Source organism: Pezoporus occidentalis, unplaced genomic scaffold (assembly GCF_034315485.1).
Source record: "Pezoporus occidentalis ecotype Australia unplaced genomic scaffold, CSIRO_AGI_Poc_V1 ctg21, whole genome shotgun sequence".
NCBI lineage: Eukaryota > Metazoa > Chordata > Aves > Psittaciformes > Psittacidae > Pezoporus > Pezoporus occidentalis.
Genome location: NW_026913964.1, coordinates 2,818,855 through 2,843,326, shown reverse-complemented (window position 1 = coordinate 2,843,326; position 24,472 = coordinate 2,818,855). Strand labels below are relative to the sequence as shown.

At 42.8% G+C, this 24,472-nt stretch overlaps 1 protein-coding gene and 1 long non-coding RNA gene across 6 annotated transcripts in view; both read left to right on the top strand.

The window, feature by feature from the left end:
* Window positions 1-24,472, top strand: part of RAD51B (RAD51 paralog B) — a 455,666-nt gene that overhangs the window by 376,218 nt on the left and 54,976 nt on the right. The window contains exon 11 of one of the 5 annotated variants that reach the window (XM_062619222.1): window positions 739-836. The exons of the other annotated variants lie outside the window; for them this stretch is intronic. Coding sequence (XP_062475206.1) covers window positions 739-824 — 86 coding nt within the window. The 3' untranslated portion in view covers window positions 825-836. The remainder of the gene's footprint in view (window positions 1-738; window positions 837-24,472) is intronic. 5 annotated transcript variants of the gene reach the window in all.
* Window positions 9,100-18,783, top strand: LOC134163954 (uncharacterized). The gene is made up of 2 exons (XR_009964932.1): window positions 9,100-9,308; window positions 18,618-18,783. It is a non-coding gene; the product is annotated as an uncharacterized LOC134163954 (long non-coding RNA).

Sequence of the window (24,472 nt, the reverse complement as noted above, 5' to 3'; positions counted from 1 at the left end):
GTTCACAAACAAGACCCTGTCTCATTAGGGAGAGAGTGACCAGCCAGCGAGTGTTTCACTTTTTAACACTGTAGCAGGGGCTATGAACAGTGTACAGGTCCCTTTTAAAAAAAGAAGAAAATACCATGGGGCATTTTTATTGTTTTCTCAAAGTTTGGTGGAAGCCAGTTTAATGACTAGTATTTTCCCAAAGGGGAATCAGTTAGCCTTTTTATGATACAAGAGATTCCTTCTTCCTTTGCTTGCCCTGCATCTTCAATGTCACCCTGCAGAGGTGGTCTGTGGGTATCCTGTTGGTCTTGGTTAGTTCACCACAGATGAATGAACAAGAGTTCCAAAAGGGACTGACACTAGAGAAATCTTTTCCTTTATGCAACTGATTAATTTTTCAAGATTTTCTGGAAAATCCTGAAAAAGGAATCTTCTTTCCCCATCTTTACATACCACTAACTGCTTCCTTTCAGCCTCCTGCTTCAAACCCCTTGAATACAGTTAGTGCCCACCTAGCTGTTTGCATAGCGGTGCTCTAGCAGAGGGACCCATGATTCTGGCAGGAAAGTAAGAACTCTCTCATTTACTGTTGTTTGCTGGTTTTCAGTGTACTTACATGGCGATTTCAACCATCCTAGTACAGTGGAGATGGTTACCTTGCTCTTCCAGCTTTATCAGTCACCAGAGGAGATTACAGAAAGTCAGCCTTTTGAGAGACAAAGCTAAGACCGGTACTTTGCCTTGAAGGTGGGTGCTTGTGTCCTTTTGTGCAGGCTGCCAGCAAAAAAGGTAGAGTCAGAAGTGAAAGGACTCAGGAAATGCTCCAGCTGTAAAATGCACCACGGGTAAAATTAGTTGTTTCTCATAAAAAAAAGCAATTTGCTCTCCAGGGGAGTACTATAGTAGGCATAAACCAGGGGTATCTAAAAAGATGTGCACCAAAACCAAAAAAGAGTTAGGTTGAGGAAAGAGAAGGCTGTGTGCTAAAGTGCTAACTATGTTTTGTTAGGAATGACTGAAGTAAGTGTAAGCTGTTTTCCTGTCATTGTTTAGTGGAGCTGAAAGAATGAGCCAGGTATTATGCCATTACTTTGAGGTTAAACATTTGGGAGAAATTAAATAGATTCACTCACTCCCAAAGTACTTCTGGATCTTAACTCCAGGAGTAGGGAGTTTAGCAATGAAGTCTGCAGCCCAGAGCAACCAGGAAGGTCAAGAAGGATTTGTGATTCATGGTGATTTGAGCTGAGCAAAGGGTGATCACTTCATGCCAAAGTTCTCTTTTTACTGCTAATGAGGACTCTGCTCCTGTGTCCCACAGCAAATGAGCAGGTCCGATTTTCTGTCAGGCAGGTTAAATGTCATGTAGGTTTCCTTTCCTCTCTGATTTGGTTGTGTCTGCAGCTTCTTGTTGCCATTCTCAGGAGGATGCCATCCAGATGAAATCCAGCTGTACCTGTCCAGCAGCATACTGATTATGTAGTGTCATCTGCTTCCTTCCAAACCATACCCTCCCTCTTTGCTTTCAAACTTTATCTGTCACAGTGGCAGATGCTCTTGTAACTACGTATCTCAGCTTCCAAACTTTCTGGCCCTTAGTTTCTTTGGCTTTCCTGTGAGCTACCGAATCTTTGGGACCAATTCTTCAGTTCCATGACTTCCCACATAAATCAGTCATTACATAGCATGAGCGCAGCCAGGCTTTCTTTTGCCTTTTCTCCAGACACCAAAGGAGTGCAGATCTTTTATAAACTCGTAGAAGTTGAACTCTGGATTGGAGAAAGACCAAATGAATCAAAAATTCACAATATGTTTGTGTAATGGAAGGGCAGCTCAGTGCAATCCCAGCCAAGAGCCCCAGCTGCCTGCAGAAGAAAAAGTCCACTTGACCATTTGAAGTGGCAAGATCCTTCCCTTTTTTCCAGTGTAAAACAAATGCTTGCTAGTATGTGGATGGTGTTAGTGAGATGTACTGTGTGAAGATTTGTTTTCACTGAGAGTATGACCATACCACCCTGAGGAAGAAAAAGATTTCAAGTGGCCTTTCTCCACTTTGTTGGCAAGTCAGCCACTATCTCCCAGGATAACAGGAGTGCCTGATACACTGAGCAGATGAGCCTTGAAGGATGTGAGGAAAGCTACTATACTGGGATCAATAGCATACTTTTTCCTTCTGTAGCATGTAAACATTTGACCTGATAAATACTAGAACTCTTCATCTGCTTCTACCTTTTTACTTGTGTTTAGAGAACAACTAAATCCCCGTATCTATAGATGGAGAAGCCCATCTGGATATTCTTCCTTGGGAAATCCTGTCTGTATTTGCTTTGAAAATCAGAGAGAAATTTAGGTGTAAGAATGTTGGAGGACGTTTTGTATTGAATCCATTTACATTTAGATGGAATACATTGAATTAGATTACCTGCTGCAGTCAGAAGAAACAGAGTTTTACCTGTACCAGTGACATGTGAATTACAGTGTGCTCCAGGCTGCGCTAAGGGGACCTCAGCTCATTAGTAGAATATTTTACATGTGTTTTTAGTGGTTTGAGGGGCTGTTACAGTATAACTCTTCCAGCAGCAATCTCTGTTTAAATATTTTGCTCTCTGAGGTGCACATATTCACTAAGAGAGTAAGTGGGGAATGTATTCAATTGTTTCTTATGTTAAACAGGGATGCCTTTCAATTGATCAACTGGAAGTAAACATCACTTGGCAAATGAACCTATAAGGCTGCTCTTTTTCAGGAGAGCTAATGTTTTGTTCCTGAGACATATCCTGAGACATACTCTGCCTGTGTACTGCTGATGCAGTGCTGAGTCAAACAGCATCCATCTGTAGGAGCAGCAGAGCTGAAGGTCAAGGAACAGACTCTGCAGGTGTCTTCCCCCAGGAAACTTTTCATACCTGCTGTTTAGTGCAACCTAACCTATTACATAAGTGAGAGATTCACTCTTCTGACAAATGTTAATGATCCTCAAGGATCATATTGTGTTGGCAGGGATGACTTAGAAGGATTCAGAGTGAATGTGAGAGGCAAAAGGCCGCCTTCATCTACTGCCATATGTTGGATGGTGCTGTTTGACTACGAACGTCTCTGATCCTTCTCCAAAATATAAGTGATACAACTGCTCTCCAGTATTGATAAATCAATAATAAGAATATATTTTTTCCCCTTTCATGCCCATTTTTAAGTAGGTTTGAACTTGATGAAAAGTATTGGTGTGACAGCCCTGATGATTTCACTCTTCTATTCTAAAACCAAGATGAGTAGAAACCATGGGAAAGCAGGCTGCACTGACATGGGGGGAAGGACATGCCCTTTCAGATGGCTGGTACCCACTGAGACACAGTCTGGAGCAGACATGGCTTATGGTTTGCTCTTCTGTCGCTGGGAACAAGAGAAGTAAGGGAAAGACAGTGCTGTTGTACTTGGCAGCAGGACAGCACACCAGCCTTTGAAGAACTGACTGCACTTATGAAAAAGAACTGCTTAAGATGGTTGTAGGATATCTTTTTACATCTTCTCTCAGTAATGCTAAAGAATCAAAACACACAGTACGCGAAGTCCTGTACTGGCTTGGAATGATTTGGACACATGAGGGCTTCCGGTGTTGAAAGAGTAACTGCAGTCTGTTGTAGGACAAATTCTTTGTAGGGAGCTGCCTAAAATCCATGGAGTTTCAGTCAGGACTAATTTGGCCCTTGCCTTTGAGTCAGCTCATACAGTCACACAGTCTATTATGTATTTTGAAAACTTTTTGCTCTACCAGAGATCCCTCAGGATCTGTCAGTGAGTATTTCTAATGTCTGCTATACCTGTTCCTGCTAGGAACAAAGCACTGTACTGCTGGCAACTCAGCACATCCCACACATGGTATTATTGTCAACCTTTTTGTTTGTTTGTTTTTGCTGTTGCTGGAATAGCATCATACAGAATCTGCCTTTCTGGAGTAGAAAGGTAGTGCTGACTTCTGATCCAGAAGCCCGCCCCAGTCTTACAATACAGTCTATAAAAGGGTGCTGTAGACATCCCCAGGGTGAACATTAGGTATTAATTCACTGGAGCAGTTGTGCTGACATCCTGGACCGTGAGAGCGCAGCTGGGTCAGTTTAAGAGCAGCATTCAGGTTCCAAGAGGGAAGCCAGGCTTTTATTATTCACACTATAGTCACCTATTGTTTTGCTTCTTGTTTTTCTCAAGATATGTAGACATAGTCTGGTGGGCAGGAAAGTAAAAGACTGGGAGTGCCAGCTCTAAGCAGCCGCAGCACACCCAGGTACTTTGCAAACTTCCTTCTCACAGCTCTGTTCCTGCTATTTCACAACAAAGCCATGGCTCCTGGCCTGCACATTTGGTCCTGAATAGCAGAACCAAAGCACCTCCAGCCTGGCCTGCACACGTTTGGCAAATTTCAGTGTGTATTCCCGCACAATGCTGCCAAATCATCTCAAGTTCAGTCAAGAGCAGAGAGGCTGGGATGTGTTTTAAAATGCAACTGCAAATAGAGCTTAATTATACAATGTTCTGTAATGATTTTATGATAGCAGCTGAAGGCTGGCACGATCTTTTTGACTTTCAGCTGGGATCTCGGACATAAGTGAATATGTAAGTCATTAAATGACTCTTCACAGGTTCAAAAGGATACTATTAATGAAATCAGAATACTTAATATCTGTTAGTTGAATAAACCCCAACAATTCTGATTCTCTGGTCTGTTAAGCTATGTGAAAGCATAAAATGGCCTTAGAGCAGTCAGCCACCCAGTAGAGAATTCCTCCTGCTTAGCATTTCATTGATGAGAACAACCGGCTGCCAATTCCCTCCCTTGTAGGTATGTATAAGAAAACAATTTGAAATAAATCTCAGTGTTCTCTATCTTCTGCTGAATTAATTCTTCAGGGTAGTCCTGTTACAAATGAGAGCTTGGAACCTCAGGGCCAAATATCTGCAACTAGCTTCTCCCCGTGCCCTAACCTCTTCTGCTAAACGCTGTCAGAGAGAGTGGAGAAACACTTTTTGCAGTATTAAAAAAGTTCAAATCATTTGTGTTAGTACAGAACTCATGCCAGGTCCACCCAGACCCAGAAGCTGATTTTATGCTATCATAGAAATCTTGGGACCCCCTTCTTCACTGGTATAATCATCACAGAATCTTAGAATACCAGTGAAGGAGGGACCACACTGATCATCTGGCCCAACCTTTCTAGACAAGCATGACCTAGACTAGATGTCCCAGCACTTTGTCCAGTTGAATTTTTGAAGTATCCAACACTGGGGAATCCACCACTTCCCTGAGGAGATTGTTCCAGTGCGTGCTTGTTCTCATTGTGAAAAATTTTCCTCATGTCAAGTCAGAATCTCCCCAAGAATAACTTGAGCCCATTACCCCTTGTCTTTTCCATGTGACTAAAAAGGGAGTCTCTGTCTTCTTTGTAGCCACCCTTTAAATACTGGAACATGGTGATAAGATCTCCCCTGAGCCTTCTTTTCTCTAGGCTGAAAAACCCGTTCTCTTAGCCTTAAATCCACAGGGAGGAATTTGGGCTGCAGGATGGATTCTGTTTTACAGAATCTGATCACTGTCTGGATTCATGTGCCAAAAATTCCTTTCATAGCACTCAGGGTGACACCTTTCTTCCAGGTTCCAGTCTGCCCAGAGCAGATTGTTTGCACAGAGTGAAAACGTGTGCACTGAGTTTCCCATGCTAAATAAAGGTAGTCTAATGGTAAATAATAAACCCACATGATGGTGGAGGTGAGGGTCATCTGGTGTTTACATAGGGAACAGAGATAGAGGAAGAAAGTTCCGGTTTGCTTTTTAGAAGCATTCTAGATTGGTATCTCCAGCTTTCTGAATATAACCTGCAGTCAGAGCTCCTCCACAGCCTCACCAGGTCCAGGCCCCTGACTGTGCTTTGCCTCTTCCTATGTGATAGATTTTTATGTGGGAATTTGCTCAAAAGGTGAAGTGATTCATGAAAACTGCTTGGTGCAACAACATGTGAAAATCTGTTTCTCCTTTTTGCTGTAAGTTGTGATCCACTGGCACAGGTTTCCCAGAGAAGCTGTAGGTGCCCCATCCCTGGCAGTATTCAAGGCCAGGTTGGACAGGGCTTGGAAAAATCTGGTCTAGTGCAAGGTGTCCCTGCTCAAGGCAGGGGGGTTAGAATTGAATGATCTTCAGGGTCCCTTGCAACCCAAACCACTCTATGATTCTATGAAATAGGGCTCTTTGGGGCTGATAATGACCATCAGAGTCACAGTACTGTAAAAAAATGCCTTACCTCTGCAAGGATAAAAATACCATCCTTTTTTATGCATCCACACCTTCTCTGTATTAGGAAAATTGCTGGCTGCTACTGATGTAGAGTAAAAATGGGTGTAGATAAGCCTCTGGTGAAAAAGGTTTCCATTCAACGGCAGACTGGGACAAGCAGTGATTGGCACTACTCAGAAACCAGGCACAGAAAGCTGCAAGGCTGCAGCAAAATCATGTCTGGTGATAGCACGTGCTATTGGCATCCTATGGCAATAGTGGGTATGCTTCGTAGCATGAAGAAGGTCTTGGCTGTGCCAAAGAAGGGCAGACCAGTTCTTTTCTGCCAGTCACTATCAATACTATAAATAGATGCTTTGGGAGTTTGTTTCTGGGAATATCTTGCAGTTAGAAGGTAGCATGTCAGTAAAGGCAGGGATTACAACTTGTAGCCATAGACTAAGGCCAGGTTATATTTTCAACAGTGGGAAGTTATTGCTGTCCTACTTATTCCTCTGCCTGTGCATGTTGATATGTAAGCTGTGGCCATGCATTTGTCATTGTGAAGTGAGCCACAACAGGGAATATTAAGGTTTTGGATGTTTTTTTGTCCAGCCAAACTATCCCTAAATCAGTTTGTTTCCTTTATTCAGCTAGTGCAACAGTTGTGTAAGGAGTTGCACTGCACCAAGGGTAGGGAGGTGCACTAAGAAGAAATGTGTCGATTTTGATCCAGAAAAAAGCCATATAGAAGAACAAATGTAAAAAGTCTTGATTTTCTGAGCTAGTCACATTTCATCCCCTCTATCATCAGTGCTAGTTGCAAAGGTAGATTTCTGGCTTTAAAAGATTAATAACATGCCAGTACTAATAGGCTGGAGATCCGTGGACATGTGTTGAATTCCCAGGACTTTTGCTGCCTCTTAGCAAAACCAGTGGGAGTTTTCAGGTATAGCAAGTATACCTAGGAATACTTGTAAGTAATTGTATGTATTATTCCATTTTTGGAGAACTATGAGCAAGAAAACAAATGCTCTTTAACAAAAGTAATCATTCTAAAATGTGTGAGAGTTCACTTTGTACTCTCTTCTTTCTACCTTTTTGTATCATTGCTGGTTTACAAAGGTACTGCTTATGGATGAGGGATGCTTTTAGCTTCCTGCATGCCAATATCTCTGTCAGGAATTTAAGTGACATGTTGATGGAGCACATTAAATTTTTATTCCTAGCTAAATAATAGTTAATCTAAAAGTGATATCTAATCTGTTGGTATTAGCTTGCTAATAAAGCGCCTGATAGATGAGTTGAACTGGAAATGTTTTACCTCTGTTTTTCTCTAAGTACAGGCCGCAGTCAGTGCCTGGGTAAGCTGACCCTGCAGTGTTTTGGCCAGTTCAGTCTTAACATGCCCAAAGCAACAGGTTTTTTTGCCTTTTCCTCTGCTTTCTGAGCTCTTCTGTGCGTACTGTCTGTGGGAAGTGTCTGCTCACACCTGGGGGAAATACAAAATGCCAAGTGCCTTTAATTGCTTCTGGAACAGTACAAAGAATTGTTTAGACTAGATTTACTTTTCTGATTTGTGCTTAGAGACAGAGCTGACCTCTGCCAGAACTACAAAGAGCACCCAGCTGAGGCTGTTAATATCTCTTAGGAAACAGTTCAGGAACGAGCCTAGCTCACTGCCCAGTGCTGTAGTGATTACAGTAAATCCTCATCTTCTGCAGACTTCAGCAGGGTGTTTGCAGTCAGCAGTTCTGATTCAAACCTTAGAGAGCAAAGAATGTAAAATACTTACCAAAACCCGCTCAGTTGTAACAGCTTTCATTTATAGTACCTCAAACCGATGCATTTTTCCTCAAAAACAGGACACGTGCTTGAGGGGAGCATGAGGAAGAAAAAGCTCTATGTCACCTTTAGTGAGAGCAACATCGTCTTCTTGTCTCTTGTCTTTGGCACTTTGATCTCACAAAGTCAGATCCCACCACCCAGCTCTGCTCAAGCCTCTGTACTTTCTTTAATAAGTGTCCTTATTTCCCCAATCCTTTTATCAGCCTAAGTATTGATACAATGATTTACATGACTGTTTCTAACATTGCCCTTGCACACTGCAGCATAGGCATTGCTACAGTTTCTGTTGTTGTTTAAGTCTCTATAGCTCTTAATGTCAATCTCTGCCTCATTTTGTTGGCATCCTCATCTCACTGTTCTGTGAATCCTGTATGTTGCCTTCTTTCTGCTCAGCTCTCAGGGTAGCAAAGGTACCTACTTCCCATCCTTTCTGTTGCTGATAGGTATGGCTCTAAAAAGAAATAAAATGCTTCTGTCACTCCTCGTTCTGCATTGAAAAAACATTCATTGTTTTAAATCGTGCACATTTATTCTAATACTGGTGAAGAGCATATGAGCATACTGCAAAATAGGTACTTCTGCAGCTTCTGTGGGTGAGTTTGGTCTTGCTCCAGTTCACATACATGTATATCACAAACGCTGATACATTACTTGGCAGAGTCTAGCCTAGAAACTATGTATTTAATACAGCAAGGAACAAGATCTCTCCTTTTCCCCTTAGGGACAGGCCTGTAGTACGTATGAGTAATAAAGCTGTCTAATTACATAGAAAGGCTGATTCTGAATCTATCTCAAAAGCAGCCTTACCTGTGCACAAGGCACATGACAGCACTAATTTAGACAGCAACAACTTGAAGTTTATAAATAAAAGGATATACAGGTCCCTACAAACCTTAGCTGATCTTGAAGCCAGATCAAAAATAGACGTTTGTTTTTGACTTCCTCCAAAACCGCCTGTTTCAGAAATATGTCCCTTTTTTTGGTCTGTTATTTGTAAATACAAGCATAGTAAAGACTGATGGCTAAAGCAGCCAGATCTGAGAACTCCCGGCTTCTTTTCAAAATGGTTGCTGCTCTGGTCTGTGCTTTGAAGGCAACGGGCTACTTTTCACCTGGCACTGCAGGCAGGACCCAGCTTCTCTTCTCAACTCACAGCCCTCAGATCTCTGCTATTTTTCACCAAGTTTAGGGACTTGGTGCCTGTGCACAGGTAATGCTTTCTGCTCAGTTTTTTTTTTCTCTTGGCAGCAAACCACTGCCTAGAAGCTGAAAGCTAGATTAATTTGAATACCAGGAAATACTTTGGCATTTGTGGATCTGACTATCTTTCTACTGTTTTGTCAGTGATAGTGTTTACTTTCATCTCAGTTATCCTTTAAATAGCCTCAGTGTGCCTGAGTTCAGCACCTCAGCTTTAATGAAAATAGGTTTTGTTTGTTATTTGAGATGTCCTTCAAAGTGATGAAGGTGGAGGCTCTGGGATTCTGGAATCTTAGATCTGAGAAACTGCCTGGAAACAAGAGTGACACTGAAGAGCTGATGAAATATTTATATCAAGTGAGGGGCAGAACAAAAACTGTGCAAGTGATGGAAGGGGAACTTGATTGTTCAACACCCTGCTTTTATAACTGTAGTGAGGAATATAGAGAAAGTGTTACACCATTTTCATTTTGAATCTACTGCATCTATAAAAGGTAGACTTACTTGGTGCTTGTTCTGTTTACAAGTAGGTGTAGGAGAACACATGGTAACCTACAATGCTTTGCAAAGAATTTGTAACACAGTCGTAACTGAGTTCAGTTACACTATGGAGTACCCTTGCAGATGCAAGTTGCCTTAGGGAAAAAGTTTTCCATGCTAACTAAGGAACATATTTAGGCCATTTCAGCCACATAAGGGAAATTAATGTACAGAAAAGGTCAGTGCCCTAATTGTTCTGTGCCAGAAATTCTTTGAGGTGGTATTTATACTGAACTATGCATTATCTGTACCCTGTTTATATATATATGTGCTAACTCTACACAGCATTTCTGCTTTTAGAAGCTCTTATAATAACATAAACCCCAGGGTTTCATTTATCCTTCTCCCAGCCTGATTGTTCTTTTTTCTTTATAATTCACTTCATTGCCTAGCACTGGCAAGTTAAGTTTTGTTCATTTTTTTGCTCTTTTTTGTTCCTTTCTTTCCCCCCTCCCCCTCCACGAATTATTGCAAGTCATTGTGCACTAAATATAGTTCTGCTTTCTGCTTTCCAGATGCTGAGAGCTTGGCTTACATCCTCACAGCATTCCTGCCTAATTCTCTCTCTCTCTGTCACACACATACAACTATTCAAAGCAAATTTGTTGAGTTCAGTGCATCAAGAAAATCTTGATAGTTCTCTTTGTGGAATGGAGAGTAAGTTTTAGTAAAACTTACTCATGTTAAATGTTTGCCAGCTTTATGCTCAACTACTGTACCTGTATTCATTGTTGCGAGGGCCCAATATGTGGTTGTTGCTGACTTAAATATTCTGTAAAAGCTTTTATCTCTGCACATGTCTCACTGTGTGTTTTGGCTATTTAGATCTCAGGTTTTACAGCCTGATTTAGCCAGGCAAATTTCACTTCTAGTCCCACTGGAGTACCCTGGAATGTTAGGCCAGTTTCAATGATGTTTCAGCTCAAAATGTGGAAGTTCCACAGCAAAAGCCAGTATAGTAGAAGAGTATATACATGTTTGAGCCACAGCTGAAGAGTCAGTTTGAACACGATTAGAAACTTACTACAGCCATCCAGATCAGCACTAATTTTCAGGAAAATTAACTTTCTGCTCTATTTCTTTTGTGAGCTGGTGCTGGTATCCCCATAAGAGCTGCCCACCAGGCAAGTGACTGTTCTGGTAAGGCTCAAGTAGTTCCTTTATAGGGTATGTAATATCCCTAGCTTATAAAGCAGTTTGGACTAGCAAAAGGCACAGAAAAATCTTCATTTATCAGCAATTAGTAGCGCCTCACACCAGTGCAGTATGTTTTTTATAGGAAGGATCCCAATTTAAGATCCATATTTATGCTGAAATTTGCGAGGACCAATGTATTTGGACCCTTTACCCACTATTGAAATGCAGCTGTGGTACAGCATGGCAGCTGTTTAGGGCAGGAAGCAAGGAAAATGTTGTGTTTAATCAAAATTGCAGTGGTAATTGATTGGCAGAACATATTTACCCTGAAGATGGGGCTGTACTGCCAAACACAGTGGGTAATCCTGATTGGGTCTTTGGCACATTATTTTAATACAAATTCAAAGAACTATTAGGTTTTAGACTTGGTTAATGCACCAGGATTAAATTTCTCTGCAATCTTTTGTAAACTGCTTCAAATCTGTGTTGGCCATGGCCTCTTCTCCCTCTGGACAGCACTGTTCCTCTTCAGAATATTGCCTGGGAGAAGATCAAGCCCTGTCCCACCACTAACCCCTTTCCTGCAGCATCTGCTCCTGAGAATTGCATCAGCCTAGCAGGCTGTGAGATGGGATGGAAAAAACAGAGGACTCTGGCTCTGTGCCATTACTTAATTTCCATAATGCTTACTTAAAGTCATAAACCTACAAAGCCTACAGAACATCAGCAAAGTTGTGAGGCCAGATAAAATCCAGTTCTGGGACAGATCTGTGCAATGCACAGAGTATTCTATGGGCTGTTGAGAAGCAGCTTCCCGGGAGGTTTCCAGCCCTTGAGATTCCAGAGGAACTATGGTCCCAGGCGCTGCTGCCAGAGCTGCCCCATAGTAGCTTGCACGTAAATGTTAGTATCAGCCTATGGCTTTCTGTGCATTCACTTCAAAAAAGGCTGCAGCAGCCCCCACCCAGAGTCTCTAGCAATACAAGGAGCATGTCATTCAAAACAGAAAATAGCTGTAGTTCAGCACGGGGCTAGCGGGAAAGGATCACGCAGGGCATGTTACAGAAGCTCTCCTGGCATCCTGCTCTCCTGAAGGCTGAGTAGGGAAGGGGCAGGGGTGGGTGAAGGCAGTGACCGTTCTTGGGGCCTAACAAGGGGCCACATTGTTCTTGGGCCTATCAGTTGGTTTCTGATTCACCCGCAGCCAATGTGCCATGATCAGATCACAGCTGGCCCAAGGATATGCTTTCCAGTGCATTTAGCGCTTGGAACAGCCCCAGGTTTCGGGAACACATGGTGAGGAGGAGGGGACAGCTGTGAGACAAGAGAAGGGAGCTGATTTTTGCCTTCTTTCACAATGAGCTTTTCTTTCATAATTTGAACATGTTAGCAGCATTCCAGGTAGTAAAATTAATTTGGAGCCTATCTAGATCTGGGTGAAGGGCAGACAGAGGGGAAGGAGGATGGAACAGGCAGTGGGTGCTTGCATGGCTGCATGCCCCCGCCAGCAGTGCCCTCTCTCGCTGGTCAGCTGTGCGTCTGCTCATGACAGATTATAGATGGATGCCGAGTACTCAGCCTGTGTCTTTGCTCAGCTCAGAGCTTTACAATAGCTTTGTTTGTTTCCAACCTGGGGGTTATGTAGTTGCTACATCCCAGGAGGGTGTCTTTGGCAGTAGCTGAGCTTCCTTGTATGTGAGCAGCAACTGGCTTCATGGCAAGGAAGGGGAAGGTCCCGAGTGCAACTGCGAACTGAGCTGGCTTTCAGTTCCGGGCAGACCTTCTCATTTATCTTTGCAGCACAGTACTTCTGAGTGATTCCTGACTTTTTTGTTCCAATTTCCTGTTAAACAATAGCACACCATTCCTCACCTCCTATCCTAAGCTTCCCTGTGTTTTGTAAATGGTTTTGCTGTTTCACATAGGGCTGGCTGCAATTCAGGGAGGAATGAAGTGGTCCCTGTCTGTTTGCAGGTCTTTAAAGCAAATCTGGAATCTCCTTGACATTCACATCCCATCAGGAATTTTCATCTCCCTTTTCCTCCAGAGCTGATTTGAGAAAGGCAGCTGTGAGTGGCATGCCCTGCCATCAGCTTCTCTGCTCCTCTGCAGACCATCAGTAATAAACTACAGCTTGTCAGGGAAATCTGCAGTTCCCTACCTACGGCCTATACTTTGTAGCCCTATAAAGTATTTTAATGCTAGAGAAAGTCACTCTGTTAATCAACAAAGGTAACAAGCCAAAGTTTTTCTCCTTCCCCTTACAGGGCCTCTATTCTATAAGGAGTCATAGAAGTTAAACATTGAAAAAGACCTGCAGTGTAATTGAGTCCATGTCCTAGTAGTGTGGGGGTGTTCTCTTATTACAGATTTTTATTGTTATGTCAGCCTGGTTTGAAACAATCTCTGCAGCATGATTTACGCATTCTCTTGAAATACTATGCTCAGTTTAACACATTCCAACATCTTGAGGGTTTTCCCGATACAGTTATCTAAATGCTTCCTCTAAAAATTGATCCAGTTTCTCTCAGTCAGAGCGTTCCTCTTCTACAACATGGTTCATTCTAGTGAAAAAAACAATTCCCTTTTCCTTTAAAGGGGCTAGTGGGACAGCCAGTCTGCTGTTTGGCCAGGCTGCAGTTGGATCTCATTTCTCAACCCCACCCTTCCCTTTCTCTGAGGAGGAGGAGGGGCAGTCTTCATATTTTCCCTTTAAGCTGAGCTATGAAAAATAGCTGTTTGCCAGAATCTTTCACCTTGGCCGTATACCCTCACAGATGTTTTCTACAGCATAAACAAAGCAGCAAAGAATGTTGGGGCACGGGGGAGGCACAGTAGTTGGGAACGGGAGAGATCAGGGTGGAGAATTACAGCTCCAGCCGCTCGACTGTAGTTTGCCTTTCAGAAATGCACAAGAGCTGCTCCCAGCTCTCTATTAGACTACAGTTGTATGAATGAGTCAGAGTATGGGTCTTGAGTACCACAACCTCATAATCAGAGTTTTTTGCTGGAGCAAGTGATTTTGTCACTTCATCCGTTCTGCTACATTTTAGACCAAATAAAATGTCCAAATGACTGTGAAGTAGGTTGCAACTGCTGATTTTGAAGGGAAATTACTTAAAGAAAGAAGGCAGGAACCATTGTTGTCAGGAACCTGACAACTGTCAAAGAAGGTGATGTTATTTCTAGGATAAGTATTTCTAGCTGTTGCTGCTGATTGAATGCAAGGCATAGCCGTGAGTCCAGTAAGATCCTGATGAGATTCTGACAACAGGAGATGGTGGCAGTGATGTGGTTGTTCACCTAAGCCTCTGTGTTGTTTCAGAATACTGCTTTGGGCCAGTGGAAAAGTTTTTACTGTAAACAAAGTCGGTTCTTGTTTAGGAGCCTTGAAAGGAAATTCGTAATGATCAGTGTAAACCACCTGGTGCAGATGAAAGGGATCAGGAATCTGAGCACTACTTAAACAATCTGAGGCTTGGGAGGGAAAATCAAAATATCGCCTATCGTCACATACAAATCACAAAGAACATATTGGTCATATTTGAGTATATCCCAGAGGATCAGTTTGTGAGCCCTCCTGCATATGCTGGTGGGTTGAGAGGCACCGAAACAAAGGGGACCATGGTTGGAAAGATTTGCATATTAAGGAAAAGAATGTGGAATGTATGTATTATGTGTGGCAAGAGTGTGGAACTAATGACTTATGACAGGGATACAACTATGGAATTAATGTGATTTGGCAGCCAGGCATTAATATGGAATGGACAATTTTGAATGAAGCAAAACAGGAGTGTATAAGACAGTAGCCGAAGCTAGTCCCTTGCATAGGAGCTGTATCAAGAGAAGGTTTCTTACACACATATATGCAAGACTGGACAGAGTTTATCCTAATGTCATTATTAGGAAGTAGATAAAGATCTTTATTTGTATTTGTAGGGTGTGAGAAGCTTTTACTCTGTTGAGTTGACATGAAGAATCCTTTTGAGCATAGGTCCTGCTGGTTTGTGTGGTTACGATTTAACTGCCATCATACTTTCATTGTTTATGGCTCTAATAAATGTAGGCTTCTCTATGGAGAATGTGAAGATTAATGTATTTATGGCTATCAAACATATGTTTGTGTATAGCTGAGCACAAGATCTACTACCCTAAATACTCTTAAAAATCCTTGACAGCTTAGGGCACGGTGAAGTTGGTTCATGTTTCATGGGGGTCCCAGGAAGCTTTGGTAGTCATGGTACTTGGTTTTTGTCAGCAAAAAGTTCCTGAAAAACAGTTCCCATTAAAAACAGCACAGCGTTTTCCAAAATTATCTCATTCTTTACATATTTTTCTGTGCCATGTAAGGTATCATGTTAAGATTCAGACTCACCAAAGCATTCTCAGCTGCTCAGTATTTATTCAAGCTAATAAACAAGAGTAAATAATCTCTGAAATGTTATTTGTAGTCATTTGGAAGTCCGTATCAGTACAGGTCACACTGCCGTATGCCGTGGTTAGGGCTCTGTTGAAGGAAAAGATTTTCTACAGCACATTGGTAGCTCCAAGTAATAAACTGTGGTCATTACTTTTGAGCTCCATTTGTTCACTGTGCCATATTCCTGACAGTTTCTAGAGAACATAATTTGTTCAGATACATGTTCACATCTTATCTTGCGTTTGCTAATTTGCTAATGGAGAAGTTCTCACCTGGGGCCAGCACTCTCCTGGCTCTCCCTGTGTCTAACTAGTGCACTAACATGCATGTCTCGGGTCCCATCATCTCTGCTTGATATCTCTGTGCTGAAAGAGGGGAACATACTGGGGTTATGAGAGTGATTAAAAGAATGGTAGACATGAGTGTGTTACAGCAGTGTGCAGGCTGGCTCCAAATGGGGGTGAGAAACAGATGTGCCAGGAATGAACCAACAAAGAGCTATGGATGAATGAAGTATGGCAGAACTGTGCAAAGGGGGTTTCTGTGGAAAGGATTTTGTCTGTTCTGTGCATACTTCTGCTATGTCTGTCAGCCTCAATAGAATTGTCCCCACTGAACTATCAGCTTTTGCATGACTCCAGCATGTTCCTGCAGCCAATCCAGTCTGAAATCTGTTTCTCTCTGTGGTGGTAAGAATGCAATCCTTCTGTGCCTTTTAGTGTAGGAAGCAGCTAAATATAATTGTCTTAAAACCAGGAAACAAAACGTTAAGTTATATGCCAGCCTGTAACTCAGCCATGAGCCTGCCCTCTAAGCAATGCCTCAGCATGCTGGTCACACACACTAATGCTATTGCTCTCACCACTGCTACAAAAGAGTGTCACAAGAGCTCTGCAGGAGACTAACACCTTTTCTTTGTTGAAGCCATGGTTGCATGAGGGGATAGAGCAGCATCAGCATTCCATAAATACTGCTACCTTATAAGCAGTATTTTGCAGTATCTCTGCCACTCAAGAGAAGGTGTTACCTATGTGTGGGAGTCCTCACTCACATGCTTAGTTTGCTAAGCATAAACCATTCCAACCATTCCAGGCTTGGTAGGTGTTACCAGCAATAGCCTCTCACCCTACAGAGCCCTTCCAAAACATGGCTTGTCAGCTCAACTCTGGGATCTGAGAGACACACAGCAACATAGAAATACTGTTGCTAGCACTTAACTGGTCAGCTGTGACTTCGTCTAGCCAAGTCGTGAAAACATCCAAGGATGGAGATTGCACAACCTCTCTAGGTAACCCATTCCAGTGTTGTACTACTTTCACAATGAAAAGCTTTTTCCTGATGTTCAATGCAAACCTTAATAGTGCTCTTGTGAGACCTCACTTGGAGTATTGTGTGCAGTTCTGGTGTCCTCAACATAAAAAGGACATGGAACTGTTGGAACAAGTCCAGAGGAGGCCATGAAGATATTCAGTGGTCTGGAGCACCTCCCATATGAAGACAGGCTGAAAAAGTTGGGGCTGTTCAGCCTGGAGAAGAGTAGACTGCGTGGAGACCTCATAGCAGCCTTCCAGTATTTGAAGGGGGCCTATAAGGATGCTGGAGAGGTACTCTTCACTAGAGACGGTACTGATAGGACAAGGGGTAACGGGTTAAAACTTAAACAGGGGAAGTTTAGATTGGATATAAGGAGGAAGTTCTTTACGGTAGGGGTGGTGAGGCACTGGAATGGGTTGCCCAGGGAAGTTGTGAATGCTCCATCCCTGGCAGTGCTCAAGACCAGGCTGGACAGAGCCTTGGGTGATATGGTTTAGTGTGAGGTGTCCCTGCCCATGGCAGGGGGGTTGGAACTAGATGATCTTAAGGTCCTTTCCAACCCTAACTATTCTATGATCCTACACACTTATACTGACGTATCTGAAAGACCCACAGGTGTAATGAGACATACCTGATACTCTGAAGTTCACGTCTGTCTCTCACCATCACAGCTCTGCCATGTTGCTTCTGTTGTTGCTTCTGCATTACAGCTACATGTCACATAGCAAACACAGCTGTGGAACAGGCAACTGAAAGCTGGATCTGAAAGCTGATGAGCACTATCCAGATAGTAGCTTGCTCACTTGGCCATTTTTTGCATCTACTGACTGTAGAGTCACATTATCCAAAAGACCCACTACAGAACCAAGGATGATCTGTATAACACTGACCACAGGCTCTTCTCCGGTCACACTGCCTTGAGCATAAGGCCTTATTCTTGGCTATAAAGGAATTCCCATGAAGCTGTGCTTTGAAGATTTCAAGAAATGGGGACTATGAGAGTACTTTGGCATTATGTTACTTTAATTTGGCAGCAGCCTTTCTGAGGAGCCGGAAGCAGTGTTGGGATGGGACAGAACTCATAGTGCTTGTGGCTGCTGTGAACCTTAGCTTGTAATTTTATGGTTTTGGGGGAAAGGTGTTAAACTCCAGTTGCTCCTCACAGTACAGAGTAGCGCAAACCACCACTGTGCAGCCCTAGGGGTATACTACTAACTGTTTGCAGTATCTAATACAAAACCCAGCAATGAATGAGTCTTTTTCATTCCTGTGATTGCATGTGCAGACATTGATTGAAGTTACCCTGGTGCTGTCTTTTTGTGTGCAGGAAGCTGTGCTGAAACTTCAAAATTATTTCTCTTACAGCTGTAGTTTCTTACTAGAAAGAAAGATTGTCTTGAGGGGTGATAATAGCAACTGGAAGTGGTTTTGTCTTCTTGTCACCTGTCCCACTCCACTGTTAGACACTATAAACTGTCATCATAAAATCTATGACGAATGAATAAGTTGCTTTTCTACTTCATAAATAATGAGTCTTTCCCACTTTTAAGTTTCTACCAGAAAGTTTTCCCTTTCTGGACTCTTAGAAATAAATTCACTTCCCTTGACATCCAGAACTTATTTCTGAAGAAACAACTTAAGAAATGTTTTAAAGATGATCCCTGGTTGAATCACCAGTAAGTACCACTTCCTGCTTCACCCTCCCCCCTCACTGGAGTTCTCTCAGTCACATACCTGACCTGAACCTGATTAGTTTGTGAGAGCTGGAAAGTTTGCCGCCCGTGGTGTGGCTGTGGGCCAGGCAGGCAGAGTTCTCTGTGCCTGGTACTGTAGTTGTGAAATCTTGCTTGACGGACAGGAGATTATTCTGCTGTTTGGTTTTGGTTGTGTTTTTTTTTTTTTTTTCAGCAAATGCCCTGTAAATGTGCAGGAGCAGATTTTGGAGCTCAGAGAGCTGACTCTTCAGAGACCATGGTGCCAGAAAGATTCCCATGTCCGTCGCATTGCTGAGAGCCAAAGAGAACCAAGAGCACTTTCAGTTCAAAGAATATTAAAAAAAAAAAACAAACCAAACTTCACACTTTTTTGTCCTGCTTTTACAAAAGTCCTCATTCTTATTTTTTGAGATCTGTTTACAACTCTTATTGCACAATGTATCCTTTATCAGGTCCTCAGCAGTAGTGTATGTATTGCTGCAGCAGCAGGACTTGTTACTATGCTTCTCTACCGAAATAAGGGGCTGGTTTTGAGCTCTTACAAAGAGCCCTGCTGAACAGTCCTATTGACTTCTTCAAAGCTGCTTGCATCTGTAAGATTTATGGCATTGAGTGCTGCTCCTTGTACAGGCCCAGGAATCAAGCATAGTGGGGAAGAATCCTCCTGCCATCACAGGCAATATGGAATGGGTCACCGGTCTTTCTCATGCCATTATAGTGTTCTTCACAGCAGAGGGACAAAATGCAGCCTGGTGGTGTGCGTCCCTGCATTTGTATCTTGCTTAACTGTATATTTTTCCTCCCCTCTACTGTTGTCCCTGTAGATTTTCCAGGGGATGTACTACTCAACAGTAAAAGTGTCCACTTATTTGCATGGATATTGTGGTGATGTAATCTTCTCTCCTTCCTGAATCATCAGCATTCTACATTTTTGTTGGGGCAATGCAGCACTTTGAAAAAGAGGGCCAGCAGGCATGTAAGAGCCAGGCATTGTGTGGACAGGCTCTATGCAGTATTCACAGTGTAATTCCACCAGTTCATCTCAGACCTAGGTAGTCTCACTCTTCTAGAAGTCTGGGGTTCTTCAGCTCTACTATTAATGCACACTGGTCCCAACTTGCAGTTTTTATTTCAGTCCTTGTGTTCTGTCAAGCTGGTTCCCAGTCCGCACTCTCTCCTGAATCTTCTGGAGCCTAGTCCTTGTTTCTAGTCCTAAAAGTCTGCCAGAATCTCCATGCAATTTATTCTGCAAGACTGTCAAATCTTTCATCAGTCAACCCCTTACCTGAGGCTCTAAAAATATCCATAAATACAGATTTCACAATGACTTGTACTGATTACTGGTCTGGAACTTCCGCTTTGGAAATTGAGTCTTTAAAGAACTGATGCTCAAAACAGCTTTCTGTAAGTCATCCCCATATGTTTTTTAACAAACATTGCCCGCAGGTAGTTGTAGGTAGAGCACAGATCCACATCCATTCCAGCCAACCTAAATCAGGGCTGCTATTGCCCAGCCATGCTCCTGTGTTTCCTCAACACAAACAGTAGTATCTGACTCTGAAATAGCATAGTTTAGGGAGCTAAACTGGCTGAAAATTAGGACTACAAAAAACGCCAGGGTTTTTACCCATGTCTGTTCTCAAAGTAAAAAGCACTAAAAGTGCATGAAGATTCTGTATAGTTATCAGATTATTGGATTTTTGGATAAGGAATCTCAAACACAACCAGAATTAGAAATTATGAGGTGCATGTATGCCATGGTTGAATTTTCAAGATTAAGAGTTCAATGCTGATCTGAGTCCTTAATCTAGCCTACTAGGAAAATTGAGATCCAGAAGAAATTAGCATAATCCCTAAGGAGCTAGTGGGAATTCTTTCCACTGCTGAGCTGAATGTAGTTTTAAAGGTTTTCTGGAGTTTGGGAATACTAACTAATAATTTTTGTTATATTTGGTTAATCACTGTTCTGCTTTCAGCATAAGAGAATGTGAATAACATTAAAACCACTATATCAGTTATTTTTATCCCATCGTCCATGGATCCATCAGGGTCCACTGACTTCTAAGCAGTCTGCTAAAGATAAATGAAAACAGCAAAAACACTGTCGGGAGACTTACATTAACAATGTAGTGATCAGGCACTCCTTTGGAAAATGGCCCCTGCTCCAGGTAATTTCTGCAAATTAGTAGAAACCTCAACAGCAGGGAAGAAATGATCAGGTGCAGATCTCTATCGTATCCCCAAGCTCAGGCTGTTAGGGGTGTATGGGAATCATTCCCATCTGATAGCAATTTAGGCACCATTACAAATGCATTGTTTCTGTTAAGGTCCTTGAGAATGGATGGCTGCATCACAAAAAACAGCTTTACATTTTGGATTATATGGATTGATGATGATAACCCCAACAGACGAGTAAGAGGAGAATTGTGATGGGAGCTTAGTAAGCCTCAGCTTTGGAACTGATCCATAGGTTGTGAGAAGGGTGGGACAAGTTTGAAGTGGTCTTGAGATTTCTGTGTAATGAGCATTCAACTTCTTATCAATGTTTAGTTTTATTTAAAAATGAAGGCTGTGAAAGTTAGTTGCTTTAGAAGGTCTCCAGTGTTTAGAAACGTGCCCTGCCTTTCCTCTTATCTTTGGAAATTCTTGTTTATCCAGCATAAAAAAATTCATGGACAGATTCTGCCTTCAAGATCTGTAAGCCCGATCAGTGCTTTAAAACCCCTGGAAGCAACGGCTTTGTTTATCTCCAGAAGTCCAAGAATAAGCTGATTTTGCTATTTTTAATCTATCCGGAAATATGCAAAGAAGAGAGCTTAATTGCAAACAGACCAAACCTTATATAGGAAATGGGTACATCCCTCAGGGGCACCTAAAAAGTGAATGTCTGAAATTAAACTCATATACTCTTCTCCCTTACTCCCTGAAGCACGTACTCTTGGGATGAAAGGGAAGGCTGTGGGCTAGCATCATATCCCAGTAGTTTCTATCCATTACAGCACTCTGGCTATCTTAATATTCAATTAACAGATGTTTCCCAGCATGTATGAGCGCAAGGTGACTAGTTGTGTGTGTTTGTGATGAAACCATTAAAGAGAACAGAGAGAAATTAGAAAAATAATGGCTCCATTGCTAGGACCTTAATTTGGTTACCAGAGAAAAACGAAGCAGGAGTACTGTGAGTCTGAAATTTCACCCACACTTTTCTCAAGAGAGCACTACCACACCCAGCCAACAAACAGTGGTGAAGCCTTGCACCATGAAAGCCATTCCCATCACCTGCCCAGTGATTCTTAAATCCGGGTTGTCTTTTTCTCAACTTCCACATATTGCAGTCTGTAATGGGTAACATGTAAGGTCCTAAGGTGAACCAGATACATTTAGCTTAACTAAAAATTTCCCTGCCCATGGAGAAAAGGAATGACATTGCTTTTGTATAGGCACAGTAGCAGATTCTGACTGCCAGTGCCATTTTAGTGTTAGCTCTTCCACTAGTTATTGCATGACCAGTAGGCTCATCAGACATTACTCCCTCTGCATGTGTCATACTCTGCAGCATGGAGCTTGGACAGAGCATTGGCCCACAACTGTGTGTTACTGCACATTTGGAAACAAGCCTATCCCAGAGTTCCTCAGACACCTGCTCTGATGCACATCTATCAGTCAGGCATGTTTTGCTGAATTCCAGCAAATGGCAATGGCATGACTGGGCTCTCTCAGTTACCCCACAGTCTTGCAACTGCAGCCCTTACCCCACTTCATAAAATCATAGAACGGTTTGGGTTGGAAGGGATCTTAAAGACTATCTAGTCCAGCCCCCTGCCATTGACCGGGACACCTCACACTAGACCAGGTTTTTCCAAGCCCTGTCCAACCTGACCTTGAGCACTGCCAGGGATGGGGCATCCACAGCTTCTCTGGACAACCTGTGCCAGTGCCTCACCACCCTCACGGCAAAGAATTTTTTCCTAATGTCTATTCTAAATCTCCCCTATGTCATCTTAAAGCCATTCCCCCTTGTCCTGTCACTACATGCCCTTGTAAGAAGTCCCTTTATAGGTTTCCTGTAGGCCCCATTTACATATCAGAAGACTGTTACAAGGTCTCCATGCAGCCTTCTCTTCTCCAGGCTGAACAATCCCAACTCTCTCAGCCTGCCTCAATAGGAAAGGTGCTCCAGTCCTCTGATCATGGTCATGGCCCTCTGGGCTCACTCAAATAGGTCTGCATCCCTCTTGTGTTAGGGGCCCCAGAGCTCGGTAACTTTCACGCCTAGTCTCTGGCCATCTGTGGAGCGCACCAAACAGTTCCTGTGTGGTGCCTACTTGCCTTCAGTCCAGAAAACCTGTTGCGCCACGTGCTCTCAGTAGCATCTGCTGTGCTGTCTGGGCCACATTCTCTTGAATCTGTAACCTAGCCTCCATGTTCTGTGGCCTAATAGCCAAAACCGTCTGGGTAACATCCTACATGCTGAGTGACCTGCCGGCAAGAGTGCACACAGGGGACCAAAGAGCTGTAGATTTATTGCTTGTAAACCAAAAAGTATATTAAAAAAAGAAGAGATAAAAATAGATGGGGAGCTTGGGGACCAGAAAGGCAGCCAGTGGAGATTAGATGCACTGCTGGTTGACTCATCCAGCTTTTCTATTGTAGCACAGTTCCAATAACGGCTGTATTATTTCAGCTTTTGTGCAGTGAGCAGACATTTGTTTCACATCGAAGCTTTTTCACATGAATGTGCTCCATTTTTCATTTCTTCTTGCCCTTCCCAACATTTCTGCTGGCAATTGTGAATGGTGGAGGTGGTGACTCCAAAAGAGTATTAGCCAACTTCTCAGCTGGTATAAATCAGCAACACCCCCTGGTATTTACTAGAGCTGCGCAGCTTTATAGCAGTTGAATCTGCACTAACTGTTCTTTTAAAACATGTCCCACCCTATAAAGAGCTGTGTTTTCTTCACTGGTGGATTCTGAAATTAATGGGAAGTAGTGAACTGACTGCCTCATAGAGCATGTGCAGCACACGTCTTGGCAGGATGTTTCCTAAGGTTCTGTTCATCCTGTTAAATCCACTTCTGTTCATTCTGAGGGATTTTTTTGTGGCAGCCTGTTGCGTCCTGTGTGCTGGACCTGGGCTATGATCTGCCGCCTTGCAGAAGGCCTGCACACGGGCCACCCACTGCCTGCTAGCTCAGTGTGTCACCATGCTTTTAGCTCCCTTCTCACTGCAATTAGTTAAAACCCTCCTGGGCCTGCATGAAAGTGGCTATGAGGAATAGTTCCTCATATGAAAATACGTGGAATGTGTGTCAGGCTTTGTTAGCTGTTCACAGCTTGCTTTGTGGTTTGGAAAGTGCTACCCTGCCAACTTGAGCTCCATTCAGAGGCAGAGGAGTTTTGTAGAAACGGGCTTAGAAATAACCACGGGGAAGGAGGAGAAGTATTTACCTGAAATGAGATGAGATCAGGTGGATCTACATGTGCAGTGGAGGCTGTGCATTTTTTACAGGATAGTGGTGTTTTGTGGCTCCTACAATGAGTGTAGACTGAAGGAACACTTCGTGTTCTGTGCAGCTTCTCAGAAAAGACCATTTAAAGGTGATTTCATGAGGCAGAACCTGGTGACCAGGTGGGTCACTTCCCACCCATGTTCTTATCATCAGCCTTTGAGCAAGCCAACCTCTGCAGTGTTGACAAGTGGTGACTAGGTACCTGTATATTTTCACTGGGATTTTGCTGTGGTTTTAGTTGAGATGTTTATTTGCATGTTGCCTTCATTGGTTTCTCTACACGTATTACACGGAGTAAGTACTATGGACTGTGTAGCTGTGCTCACCAGAAAAAATGCCTTTCTCTCTTCCATTTTTTTCTTAGCAGCATGGAAGTGGGAAGGAGAATCTGGCAAAATGTGACTTTGTTTCATCAGAATCTGCTCCCTGATAGTGAAAGCTGTATGATAAGAGGCGTTTTCATGGCCAGCTTCTGAGTAGTGTGTGTAGCTTGTAGCCCACCCCTACAAAAGACATACACAGATCCTTTAAAAAAACA